This window comes from Somniosus microcephalus, chromosome 6 (genome assembly GCF_052327205.1).
Source record: "Somniosus microcephalus isolate GS21.2 chromosome 6, FLI_Smic_1.0, whole genome shotgun sequence".
In the NCBI taxonomy this organism is placed as follows: domain Eukaryota; kingdom Metazoa; phylum Chordata; class Chondrichthyes; order Squaliformes; family Somniosidae; genus Somniosus; species Somniosus microcephalus.
Window position 1 is genome coordinate 92,147,054 of NC_140992.1, and position 13,901 is coordinate 92,160,954.

At 43.7% G+C, this 13,901-nt stretch overlaps 1 protein-coding gene across 2 annotated transcripts in view; it reads left to right on the top strand.

The window, feature by feature from the left end:
• clstn2a (calsyntenin 2a) overlaps positions 1-13,901 on the top strand; it is a 732,023-nt gene that overhangs the window by 713,550 nt on the left and 4,572 nt on the right. For both annotated transcript variants that reach the window (XM_085990522.1, XM_085990521.1), the window contains 4 exons: positions 11-181; positions 759-904; positions 1,105-1,237; positions 7,729-7,913. In XM_085990522.1, coding sequence (XP_085846648.1) covers positions 11-181; positions 759-904; positions 1,105-1,237; positions 7,729-7,913 — 635 coding nt within the window. The remainder of the gene's footprint in view (positions 1-10; positions 182-758; positions 905-1,104; positions 1,238-7,728; positions 7,914-13,901) is intronic.

The window sequence follows — 13,901 nt, forward strand, 5'->3', positions numbered from 1 at the left end:
CTTTTTGCAGTCCGTCGTACTGGTGGACCAGAAGAGATTGTTCACAACCTGGATTACTGTGATATTTTGATCATTGGGGATGAACTAAATTCTGAGCAGGAGTGTCTGGAACTGGAGTCAATTGAGCTGCATGGGAAACATCTTGAGTTCACAAATTCCACAGCTGGAATGTCCATTTATGGTAATTTCCTTTTCTTTCATACTGAGTAATATTAATACACCCATTTGATTATACTGCAAATTGAATTTGTGCCTTTTATCAGTCAAGTTGATGAACATTTCATAGTACTTGTTGACTTGATACAGTGATGCAGTGACTGTATTGTGAATATGCCGATAAAGATATCAAATTTTTAATTTATCCCTTTGTAACAAACCACGATACCTGTACAAGGTCAAGAAAAAAGGGCTTGCAGTATGCATATGGAACATAATCGGATTGCAGCAATAAAGATGCAATGGTTATACAACAGTAGGTTTTGTTTTCTGTTAATGTGAAGACAAACCTGAGTTATCCTAATAATCCATAGGAAACAGCATCAGTATTGTATCATGCCAGAACTGAAGTGTTATTTTTTTGAAGAATGTTGTACAGGATATAATAGAATATGTGACACTCTTCAAACCCAAGATTCATTTTTTATTTTACAAGAATTATTTTGAAAAATGTTAGTGGGCACCTTGTACAAACAGTGATTATTCACATTATCGAGGCTGTCTTCCACATGATGGCAGTGTCTTCTTGTGCTTCTTATTAGGTGTGGACACCATGGCAAACTATGAACATGTTCTTCGCAAACTCCGTTACCGTAACTGGGAAACTGCATCCATTTTTGGTCGAAAGTTTAGGTTGACATGCTCAGAGCTCAATGGACGCTACACGAGCAATGAATTCAATTTAGAGGTGAGAAAAAGACAAATGGGGTATAGGCATTGAGACAGCTGATGTATTAAGGTCACATCGAAGAGCTGCTCAATACATGAGTGCTGCATGTAATTTACTTGGTAAGGAATAATGCACTTAGACTGTCACTGATACAGGACTGTGAAAATTGATTTAATTTGACAAGATAATTATTGACCACCTTGGTTTCCTTTGTCTAGGTGAATGTTCTGCACAACATTAATCTTATGGATCATGTTAATCATGTGGCGGTTCAGCCCCAGTTCCTTCAGTCAATCCATCATTCGCTATCCGATCTCCCAGGTCACAACCTTAATGCTGCTCATAACTCAGGTAATAAAATAGTTTCCTTAAACAGAAAGAAGCAAAAAGCGTGAATGACATGACATTAAGTTTAAAGATATGGAAAATTAATATTTAAAGGTTTGCAGGCCAAAAAATTGGCTGTTTTTGAATTTTGCAGCAAAATGAACACTCACTAGGGTTGAATATCTGTATTAATCGACCTTTTAGAATTGGATTTGGACCGTATTTTTTTTTGAAGTGTAGTCACTGTTGTAATGTAGGAAACACGGCAGCCAATTTGTGCACAGCAAGCTCCCACAAACAGCAATCTGATTATGACCAGATAATCTGTTTTTTAGTGATGTTGATTGAGGGATAAATATTGGCTAGGACACTGGGGATAACTCCCCTGCTCTTCTTCGAAATAGTACCACAGGATCTTTTAGGTCCACCTGAGAGGGCAGGCAGGGCCTCGGTTTAACATCTTATCTGAAAGACAGCACCTCCGACGGTGCAGCACTCCCTCAGTACTGCACTGGAGTGTCAGCCAAGATTTTTATGCTCAATTCTCTTGTGGGACTTGAACCCACAACCTTCTGACTCAGAGGCAAGGGTGCTACCAACTGAGCCACAGCTGACATTGTGTAAACACTTAGGGGTAAAAATTGGATAGCGCCCCCTTTGGGGTGCTACCTTCGCTAGGGCGCTAATTATAACGCACCGAAAAAGTTAGCGCCCCGGCGACTGATTTACCCAGGTAACGCCCCAAGAGGGAGGAGGGGTGCTACTGGAAGCGCCCCGCGTCCCACTTGGGGCGCTGCGAGCCAATATAGCGGTGCTACGTGCCGTGGTACTGCAGGCCTTCCTCCCCTTATTAAAGGGGAAGGGTCTGGTGCAGCGTGTCCTGACGCCCAGCTGGGCCACCAGGGATCAGGAGTGCCGGCAAATGAGCCAGGGGGGCTTCACAGGGGCCGGGAACAGCAACGGGGGCAGGTGCTGGCAGGCGGCTAGCAACAAAAATGGCCACCCACCACCTCCCCTTTAACTCGTGCCGCCCCGGTCGCAGTAGGCCCCCCTGACACCGGCGGACATAGCTTCGGGGGGCGCCACCCAATTTTACAGCCGGGGCACGAGCGGGGCACTGCGCACGGTGATCAAGTCATCGCCGGTGGCGTGGCGCTAACGGTTAGCGCCGCCGCTAATCTCCCACTGAATTTCACGGGAGGCATTAGCAGTGCCGCGCCCAGCCCAGGCGCTAGTTGCTTTGCGCCCCATTAGTGCAAATTAACCAAATTTAGCCCCCTTAGCATCCAGGTATGACTCAAGCCAGTGGAGAGTTTTTCAATTTTACTAGGGCTCCTTGATGCCACACTCGGTCAAATGCTGCCTTGATGTCAAGGGCAGTCACCCTCACCTCACCTCTGGAATCCAGCTCTTTTGTCCATGTTTGGACCAAGGTTGTAATGAGCTCTAGAGCTGAGTGGTCCTAGCGGAACTTGAACTGAGCATCGGTGAGCAGGTCATTGGTGAGTAAGTGCCACTTGACGACCCCTTCCATCACTTTGCTGATGATTGAGAGTAGACTGATGGAGCAGTAATTAGCTAGATTGGATTTGTTCTCCTTTTTTGGATAGGAAATACCCGGGCAATTTCCCACTTTGTCAGTTAAATGCCAGTGTTGTAGCTGTACTGGAACAGCTTGGCTAGAGGCACGGCTAGTTCTGGAGTGCAAGTCTTCAGTACTACAGCTGTTGTCGGGACCCATAGCCTTTGCTGTGTGCAATGCGTTCAGCTGTTTTTTGATATCACGTGGAGTGAATTGAATTGGCTGAAGACTGGCTTCTGTGATGGTGGGGACCTCAGGAGGAGGCTGATATGGATCATCCACTCGGCACTTCTGGCTGAAGATGGTTGCAAATGCTTCAGCCTTGTCTTTTGCACTCACATGCTGGCTCTGGCATCATTGAGGATGGGGATGTTCATGGAGTCTCCTCCATATATGACTGGATGTGGCAGGACTGCATGGCTTTGATCTGATCCATTGATTTTGGGATCACACAATCTATATCTGTCTTTCGCATGCTGCTTCCGCTGTTTAGCATGCATGTAGTTCTGTGTTGCAGCTTCACCAGGTTGGCACCTCATTTTTAGGTAAGGTAAGCCTGATATGCATCTATGTGGCCCATAAGGACAAAAGCTTCAACACTTTTGCCCTAGACCACCAGATGTATGAATCCACTTGGTTTTTGGGAAAATATGGGATCAAAACATTCATAGAGCAGTTTACATGGGAAATTCAGCAGATTTGATACCCAAATAGACTTGCAGGAAAGTTGCAGCCATAAATGCATAGATCTGCTGTAAAAATCAGCTTCTTTGTGGATATGTGGAACATCAGACCATCTCCAATGTAAGTTGTTCCACTCTGAATGTAAGGCAACATTTTCTTCAAAGAATAACGCCATCTAATTCTGCTGACATTGTTATAAATGGGCACATCAAATCTAGCCAGTTCAGGTTGACTCTGATTGGAAATTAGATTTGAAATTCTTCCCTGGCACTAGTATTTTAACATTTCACTAATTGTTGTTGCAATCATATTTGGCTTAAATTAAAATCGGTAACAATGTTACTTTTTAATCCGTAGTCACCTAATTTGCTTTCTCTTGTATCTCCCCTCGTGCCCTCTCTGAGCTCATCTTGTCCATGAGACCCACGTCCTGCTCCCTCGCCCCTATTCCCACCAAAATGCTGACCACCTAATTCCCCTTCCTGGCCCTCATGTTAGCTGATATGGTTAACGGTTCCCTCTCCTGTCCCCCTCTCCTTCAAATTGACCGCCATCACCCCTCACCTCAACAAAAAACCCTTGACCAATGTTCCCTGTAATTTTGTTTGGCACCCTGCAGCCCCTTTAAGGAGCTACGCGGGCCGTTCAAAATACCATGCATGCGTGGTTTTTCTCATTGAAAAGCCGCTAAGCCGACTGCACGGGGTCCCTGGAGTGCTGCGTGGCCAAGCAGCTTACAGGGAACATTGCCCTTGACCCCAATGTCCTTGAAAACTACCGCCCCATCTCCAACCTTCCTTTCCTCACCAAAGTCCTTGAACGTGTTGTCACTTCCCAAATCCGTGCCCAGCTTTCCTGCAACTCTATGTTTGAATCCCTCCAATCAGGTTTCCACTCCTGCCACGGTATTGAAACGGCCATCATCAAGGTCGCAAATGACATCCTATGTGACTGTGGCCGTGGTAAACTATCCCTCCTCGTCCTTCTTGACCTGTCTGCAGCCTTTGACACTGTTGACCATACCATCCTCCTCCAATGTCTCTCCTTCGTCGTCCAGCTGGGAGGGACTGCACTCGCCTGGTTCCATTCTTATCTGTCCAGTCGTAGCCAGAGAATCACCTGCAATGGCTTCTTTTCCCATTCCCACACCGTTACCTCTACAGTCTCCTAAGGATCAATTCTTGGCCCCTTCCTATTTCTCATCTACATGCTGCCTCTCGGCGACATCATCCAAAAATACAATGTCAGGTTCCACATGTATGCTGATGACACCCAGCTCTACCTCACAACCACCTCTCTCAACTCCTCCACTGTCTCTGATTTGTCACACTGCTTGTCCGACATCCAGTACTGGATGAGCAGAAATTTCCTCCAACTAAATATTGGGAAGACCGAAGCCATTGTCTTCAGTTCCCGCCACAAACTCCGTACCCTAGTCACCAACTCCATCCCAGTCCCTGGCAACTGTTTGAGGCTGAACCAGACCATTCACAACTTTGGTGTCGTATATGACTCCAAGGTGAGCTTACGACCACGTATCCGCGGCATCACTAAGACCGCATATTTCCACCTCTGTAACATCGCCCGACTCCACCCCTGCCTCAGCTCATAATCTGCTGAAACCCTCATCCAGGCTGTTGTTACCTCTAAGCTTGACTATTCCAATGCTCCCCTGGCCGGCCTCCCATCTTCCACAAATAAACTTGAGCTCATCCAAAACTCTGCTGCCTGTACCCTAACTCGCACCAAGTCCCGTTCACCCATCACCCCTGTGCTCACTGCCCCATGTCCTAACTCGCACCAAGTCCCGTTCACCCATCACCCCTGTGCTCCTTGACCTACATCGGCTGCCTTCCGGCAATGCCCCGATTTTACATTTCTCAGCCTTATTTTCAAATCCCTCCATGACCTCGCCCCTCCCTATGTCTGTAACATCCTCCAGCCCTACAACCCGCCGAGATTTCTGCATTTCTCCAATTCTGGCCTCTTGCGCAGCCCCGATTTTAATCACTCCACCATTGGCGGCCGTGTCTTCAGCTGCCAAGGCCCAAAGCTTTGAAATTCCCTCCCTAAACGTCTCCACCTCTCTCTCTCTCTCCTCCTTTAAGACACTCCTTAAAACCTACCTCTTTGACCAAGCTTGTGGTCATCTGTCTTAATATCTCCTTATGTGGCTCAGTGTCAAATTTTGTTTGATAACACTCCTGTGAAGCGCCTTGGGACATTTTACTACATTAAGGGCACTATATAAATGCAAGGTGTTGTTGTTATAATTAGTTTAAAAGAGTAAAATGTAGAATAGATTTGGATATCTTTCCCAGATGTATTTAACATATTGATTGTATTTATCTTAGCAAAGCATTGCGTGTAGCTACCTATTATATAATAAAATCAATGAGTGGGTTGCAACATTCATACATTGAAAACTCCTCTCCCAGGCTCTGTCTACAGCAAAATCCATTTTAAAAGTGTCAACATCTACTTGCAGTATCAGTGATGCCTGTAGGTGGTGCTGTGATAGGCATTTTCAGTGGTAAGTGTACTGTAGTGTTACCAGCCATAAAAATAATTGCAATAGTACAATGAAAATTTGGGTCAGCATTGCATTCCAAACAGTGGCCAAAATTCCGACAATTGTTTTGCTGTAATCCAGAGGTTTACAAGTTGGACCTTTTTCTTTCTTTGAATTGTAAATATTTATAAATTTCCTGTTTCAGCACCTCAAACTCTCTTTTATGGGGCTTGTGATTCAAGTTGCATTAATGCCCATGCATCAGTGAATTCCCATGGGCTGTTAATTATTACTCTCTCAAATTCCAGAAGTCCTGTCACTATAAATGTGCGGAAGAAGCCTAAGGACAATGTGTTGGCCTGTTGGCCTTTCATGTCCACATAAATCTTACAGTGGCAAAAGCAGAGAGAAACAGACATTAGCACCCTCTCCCCATTTTCACCCAGCCCATACAGAGAGAAGGCAGCTTAACTACTGAGATGTTACTGCATCCCCAGCAGAGGAATGGATAGCCTATTGGTACCCTTCTCCAACCCCCCTCCCCACCCCCACTGATTTTTTAAATATTGAAAATGGTCAAGAGATGCTTAGATGCTATTCTCATTAACTTGCTTTTGCTTGCTTACACTCATGTTCACACACTACCCTCTCTCTTACACACACTCACACTTGCTCAATCTCTCACACTCGCACCTTCTTGTCCTTTCCAAAATAGTGCTTCTATATACATACTGGAAAAATTGTGCACAGCAAAATTTTAAAATTTGTGGGCTTAATAAAATAGAATTGCATGAATTGTTGGTTGGGAAATTACCAACTGCCCTGGGTGCTGATTATTCCAAAAGTTGGTACCATGGTGTACATTTATATAATTTATCGCTGATTGTGTACATTTTTTTGGATTTTAGTTCAGACTAACTTTATCTCACATTTATGAAATGCTGCATAATAACCAAAGCAATTTCTATTTAAAAATGGTGAAGCTCTTCCTTCAATCTGTAATAAAAAATTAAATGCAAGATGTCAACTGGTTCCAGATTACAGACATTGGCCTGGAATTTGCAATCAGCGGTGAAGTGATGGTGCTCACCGCTGATCTCGAAGAAACAAAGATCTTGCTATCTCTGTGGTGAAAACTTTAGCTATCTCGACCTTAATTTGATGGTAGCGCTGTCAAAAGGGGATCCCCAGCGTACATTAGCAGTGATGTAATCAAGCTGTCTAAGCAGCCAATGACATTGAAGAATTCTTATAGCAAACCAGGAAATACAAAACACCAATTATCAATTCAATTTTTAAAAAATTTACAGAGAGCGAAATAAAGATTGGGTCATACACATGGGATTAAGGTAGAAGCTGAAATATCATAAACTTAAAAAAAAATGTTTTTAAAATTTTATTTCAAAAATCTAGTCATTTTTATCATAATAGAGACATTTGACTATTTATGGGGTGTTTAACAACAATATTAGATTGGAAGAGGGGAAGTTTTTGTCAGTTCCACTGATTGCCGGCTATGACAGAGCAGTGAATGACAGCAATGTCGGGATTTCTGTGTTTATCTGCACATGCGCTAAATCCTGAAGTTACGGTCAGTTTCAGAGGGATAATGATGACAGTTTCGCCGTCATTACCACCGCAAAATCCAAGCCATTTTCTTGAAGCTCAAAATCTTAATCTTTTATTTTCTCTCTGTTCCACAGTGTGTAACTCTGTATGTATTTTTTTAAATTGTAGTTATTCCCAATGCTGCCACTATCGTCATTGTAGTGTGCATCAGTTTCCTGGTCTTCATAATTGTTCTGGGGGTCTTCAGGATTCGAACAGCTCACCAGCGCACCAATCGGGAAAATGAGAGTGGGAAAGAAAATGAAATGGATTGGGATGACTCTGCTCTGACCATTACTGTTAACCCAATGGAGGTGAGTAATGTGAATCGCTAAGTTAAAGCCATTTCAACATTTTGTGACTAAAGAAATATGGGAACATTGCAGCTTTAAAGACCTGTAGGAGCACTGGTCTCTGTTTCACTAAGGTAAGATGCTAGGCTGGTGGGAGACTTTTTAGATGGTACTTCATGGTGTTGTGGTGATTGTTCCTATGACTTTTTAGAGTTTTCCTGGTGAAAACAATAGAGAATCCAATCATGTAGCAGAAATACAACTGAATCTAAAATAGTGAATCAAAACAATTCTAGGAACTACGCAATATTTGATTTAATTTAATTGCAATTAACTAAAGGGTAAGTCATGGCAGGACAGCCCGGTGCTGTGGTATGCACCTCCTGCGCTATGTGGGAACTCAGGGACACTTCCTGTGTCCCTGACAACCAGGTGTGCAGGAAGTGTATCCAGCTGCAGCTACTGGCAGACCGCATTGCGGCGCTGGAGTTGCGATTGGATTCATACTGGACCATTCGCGAGGCTCAGGACGTCGTGAATAGCATGCTTAATCAGTTGGTCACACCGCAGGCAAAGGTTGGAAAGGCAGAAAGGGAATGGGTGACCAACAGACAGAGTACTAGGCACAGGCAGGTAGTGCAGGAGTCCCCTGTGGCCATCCCCCTCTCAAACAGATACACCAACTTGAGTACTGTTGGGGGGGGGTGGCTTATCAGAGGAAAGCAGCAGCAGCCAACTTCCTGGCACCAGGGGTGGTTCTGCTGCACAGGACGGGAGGAAAAAGAGGGCCAGAGCTATAGTAATAGGGGATTCTATTGTAAGGGGAATAGATAGGCGTTTCTGCAGCCGCAAATGAGACTCCAGGATGGTGTGTTGCCTCCCTGGTGCAAGGGTCAAGGATGTCTCAGAGCGGCTGCAGAAAATTTTGGAAGGGGAGGGTGAACAGCCAGTTGTCGTGGTGCATATAGGTACCAACGATATAGGTAAAAAACGGGATGAGGTAAATTAAAAAATAGGACCTCAAAGGTAGTAATCTCAGGATTGCTACCAGTGTCACGTGCTAGTCAGAGTAGAAATAGAAGGATATTTCAGATGAATATGTGGCTAGAGGAATGGTGTGAGGGGGAGGGATTCAAATTCCTGGGACATTGGAACCGGTTCTGGGGGAGGTGGGACCAGTTCAAACCGGATGGTTTGCACCTGGGCAGGGCCGGGACCAATGTCCTAGGGGAGTGTTTGCTAGTGCTCTGGAGGAGAGTTTAAACTAAAATGGCAGGGGGTTGGGAACCTGAGCAGGGGGACAGAGGAAAGGGAAACAAGGATAAAAGAAAAAGATAGGAAGGAGAAAAACAAAAGTGGCAGTCAGAGAAATCAACAGTTTAAATCAAACATGGCCACAGTAAATAATAATAATTCTAATAGGTCTAAGAGCGTTAAAAAACAAGCCTGAAGGCTTTGTGTCTTAATGCGAGGAGCATTCGTAATAAGGTGGCTGAATTAGCTGCGCAAATAGAGGTAAACGATTATGATTTGGTTGGGATTACGGAAACATGGCTCCAGGGTGGCCAAGGCTGGGAACTCAACATCCAGGGGTATTCAATATTCAGGAAAGATAGGCAAAAAGGAAAGGGAGGTGGGGTAGCATTGCTGGTTAAAGAAGGGATTAACACAATTGTAAGGAAGGATATTAGCTCTGATGATGTGGAATCTGTATGGGTAAAACTGAGAAATACCAAGGGGCAGAAAACGTTAGTGGGAGTGGTATATAGACCTCCAAACGGCAATGCGGAGGTTGGGGATGGCATTAAAAGGGAAATTAGAGAAGCGTGCAATAAGGGCACAGCAGTCATCGTGGATGACTTTAATCTACATATAAATTGGGCTAACCAAATTAGTAACAATATTGTGGAGGAGGAATTCCTGGAGTGTTTACGGGATGGTTTCCTGGACCAATATGTCGAGGAACCAACCAGAGATCAGGCCATCTTAGACTGGGTATTATGTAATGAGAAAGGATTAATTAACAATCTTGTTGTACGAGGCCCCTTGGGTCGGAGCGATCATAATATGATAGAATTCTTCATTAAGATGGAGAATTAAGTTGTTGACTCAGAGACTAGGGTCCTGTATTTAAATAAAGGAAACTACGATGGTCTGAGGCGCGAGTTGGGTAGGATTGATTGGGGAATGTCACTCAAAGGGTTGACGGTGGATAGGCAATGGCAAACATTCAAAGACCGCATGGATGAACTACAGAATTTGTTCATCCCAGTTTGGCATAAAAATAAAACCAAAAAGGTGACTCAACCGTGGCTAACGAGGGAAATTAGGGATAGCATAAGATCCAAGGAGAGCACATATAAATTGGCCAGAAAAAGCAGTAAACCTGAGGATTGGGAACAGTTTAGGATTCAACAAAGGAGGACAAAGGGATTAATTAAGAAGGGGAAAATAGAATATGAGAGTAAGCTTGCAGGGAACATAAAAACTGACTGTAAAAGCTTTTATAGATATGTGAAGAGAAAAGGATTGGTGAAGTCAAGCATAGGTCCCTTGCAGTCAGAATCAGGGGAATTTATAATGGGGAACAAAGAAATGGCAGACCAATTAAATATATATTTTGGTTCTGTCTTCACAAAGGAGGACACATATAACCTCCCAGAGATGTCGGGAACATAGGGTCTGATGAAAGGGAGGAACTGAAAGAAATCAGTATTTGTAGGGAAATGGTGTTAAGGAAATTGATGGGATTGAAGGCCGATAAATCCCCAGGGCCTGATAATCTACATCCTAGGGTACTTAAGGAAGTGGCCCTAGAAATAGTAGATGCATTGCTGATCATCTTCCAACATTCGATGGAATCTGGAACAGTACCCAGGGATTGGAGGGTAGCTAATGTTACCCCACTATTCAAAAAAGGTGGTAGAGAGAAAACGGGGAATTACAGACCGGTAAGCTTGACAACGGTAGTGGGGAAAATGCTAGAGTCCATTATAAAAGATGTAATAGCAGAGCACTTGGAAAACAGTGACAGGATCGGACAAAGTCAACATGGATTTACAAAGGGTAAATCGTGCTTGACTAATCTACTGGAATTTTTTGAGGATGTAACTGGTAAAATAGATAAGGGAGAACCAGTGGATGTGGTGTATTTGGACTTTCAGAAGGCTTTCGATAAGGTCCTGCATAAGAGATTAGCGTGTAAAGTTAAGGCACATGGAATTGGGGCAAGGTATTGACTTGGATTGAGAACTGGTTGGCAGACAGAAAGCAAAGAGTTGGAATAAATGGGTCTTTTTCCGAGTGGCAGGCAGTGACTAGTGGGGTACCGCAGGGATCGGTCCTTGGACCCCAGCTATTCACAATATATATTAATGATCTGGACAAGGGAACTAGATGTAATATCTCCAGATTTGCAGATTACACAAAGGTGGGTGGGCGTGTGTGCTGTGAGGAGGATGCTGAGAAACTCCAGGATGATTTGGACAGGTTGGGTGATTGAGCAGAAGCATGGCAGATGCAATATAACGTGGATAAATTTGAGGTTATCCACTTTGGTAGCAAAAACAGGAAGGCAGATTATTATCTGAATGGCAATAGATTGGGAGAAGGGGAAGTGCAACGAGACCTGGGTGTCCTTGTGCACTAGTCGCTGAAGGTAAGCATGCAGGTGCAGCAGGCGGTTAAGAAGGCAAATGGTATGTTGGCCTTCATAGCGAGAGGGTTTGAGTACAGGAACAAGGTTGTACAGGGCCTTGGTGAGACCACATCTTGAGTATTGTGTGCAGTTTTGGTCACCTTATATGAGGAAGGATGTTCTTGTCATGGAAGGAGTTCAGCGAAGATTCACCAGGCTGATACCTGGGATGGCAGGAATGACGTATGAGGAGAGATTGGATCGATTGGGCTTGTACTCACTGGAGTTTAGAAGAATGAGAGGGGATCTCATTGAAACTTATAAAATTCTGACAGGATTGGACAGACTAGATGCAGGAAGAATGTTCCCGATTATCGGGGAGTCCGGAACCAGGGGTCACAGTCTAAGGATAAGGGGTAGGCCATTTAGGACAGAAATTAGGAGGAATTTCTTCACCCAGAGAGTGGTGAACCTGTGGAATTCTCTACCACAGAAGACAGTAGAGGCCAATTCATTAAATATATTCAAGAAGGAGTTGGATATATTTCTCAAGGCTAAAGGGATCAAGGGGTATGGGGAGAAAGCAGGGACCGGGTACTGAATTTGGATGATCAGCCATGATCGCATTGAATGGCGGAGCAGGCTCGAGGGGCCGAATGGCCTACTCCTGCTCCTATCTTCTATGTTTCTATATTGGCCTGGATTTTTGTGGTGGTAATGATCGCAAAACTGTCAGCATTCGCCGTCATCACTCCTCTGAAAGTGACAGCAACGTCTGGAGTCAGTGCATGCGCAGATAAATGCGGAAATCCAGAAGTTGCTGTCAGTCATTCCCTGTTCCTCCACAGAGTCGACCATCAATTCAAATCACAGTTCCTGAAGAAAACTTCCCCTATTACGCAGGAATATTGCTGTTAAACACCCACCACCCCAACCCCCAAGCAAAAAGCCTTGTTGAGAGAGATATAACTGGGTTTTTAACGGAGTAACGACTGCTGAACAACTGTTCTGGCCCAGAAAACCTAATTTTATATTTATGGAATGTCAATTTTTTCCAATAATTTGATGAGAATTGCATTGTTTTTAATATGTTTTTAAAGCTTGTTTATGATATTTCAGCTTCTACCTTAATCCCTTGTGTATGCCCCATCTTTATTTTGCTCTCTGTAAAATTTATGAAAAGTAAATTATAATCAGTGCATTTTACTTCCTGGTTTGCTGTCTGTGAGAATTCTTCAATGTGATTGGCTGCTTAGCCTGCTTGATGCGATAACTGTTGCTGGACGCTGGAGATTCGCTTGATTTGGGGCCAGATTCAAACTAAGGTTGGGAGAGCTAAAATTCATGCCACAGAGATTGCGAGATCTTTGTGGGCAGCTTTTTTCAAGGCCAGCGGCGCGTGCCGTCGCTTTGCCGTTAACCACAAATTCCTTGCCAAATGTTAGCTTAATAGCTATAATAATAAAAATATTGGAATAACATATATTAATACAATCATTATAACAAAGTAACATAAATATTAATGTAACTTTTCTAATAAGTGTTATAACCAATATGTAACCAATAATATTAAGTATTACGATATAGCTGAAGTAATCTGAGAGTAAGACATTAAGTCCAAGCTACATCTAACACTTTATTGGAATACTTTAAGTATGTAAAATAGTTGGTGACTCTAATATGCTTGCTATGAAATATTTTGAATTGATTAAAGCTCCTCATGAGAGATGTGGGAGTAAAGTGAAAGCTCATGGGAGCAAGAGGAAATGGAATAATGCTTTGACTGGCTAATAGGAATCAAAGGGTAGTTACTGATGGTTGTACTTTCAGTAGGGCAGCTGTGACCAACTGAACCCTAAGTGATCGGTCTTGGACATTTATAATAGGTAAGAAAAAGTGATAACATATTCCTTCAGCTTGGAATGCTGTCCCTCAGCTCACAGCTGTCAAATACCCATTTAAAAAAAGGAAAATAAGCCAGGCTTGCTGCAGAGGCACATTTGATGTCTCTGAGGTTAATGTGATACATCTCCAGGTCGACAATCCATCTCTCAGCTGAAAATGGTCAGATGGAGGCCAGGACCTAGTAATGGGCACAGACAAAGAGAGAACAATCTGTCCCAGTTTTTAAAAAAAGACATACACAGACTCATCAGCTCTGCTAACAAACTTACAGACATGTACTCAAACTGATCTATCCTTTCCAGTTAGACACACATGCATGAACTGCCTAAAAATCCATCAGTCTCCATTGGAGACCCATAAATAGGCACAGACCTATCAGTCATGATTGCAGACTGTAAAGACACAGTGGTCACAATAAACAAGTCTGTGTACACGCACACACGCACCAGTTCCAGCTACAAAATGCA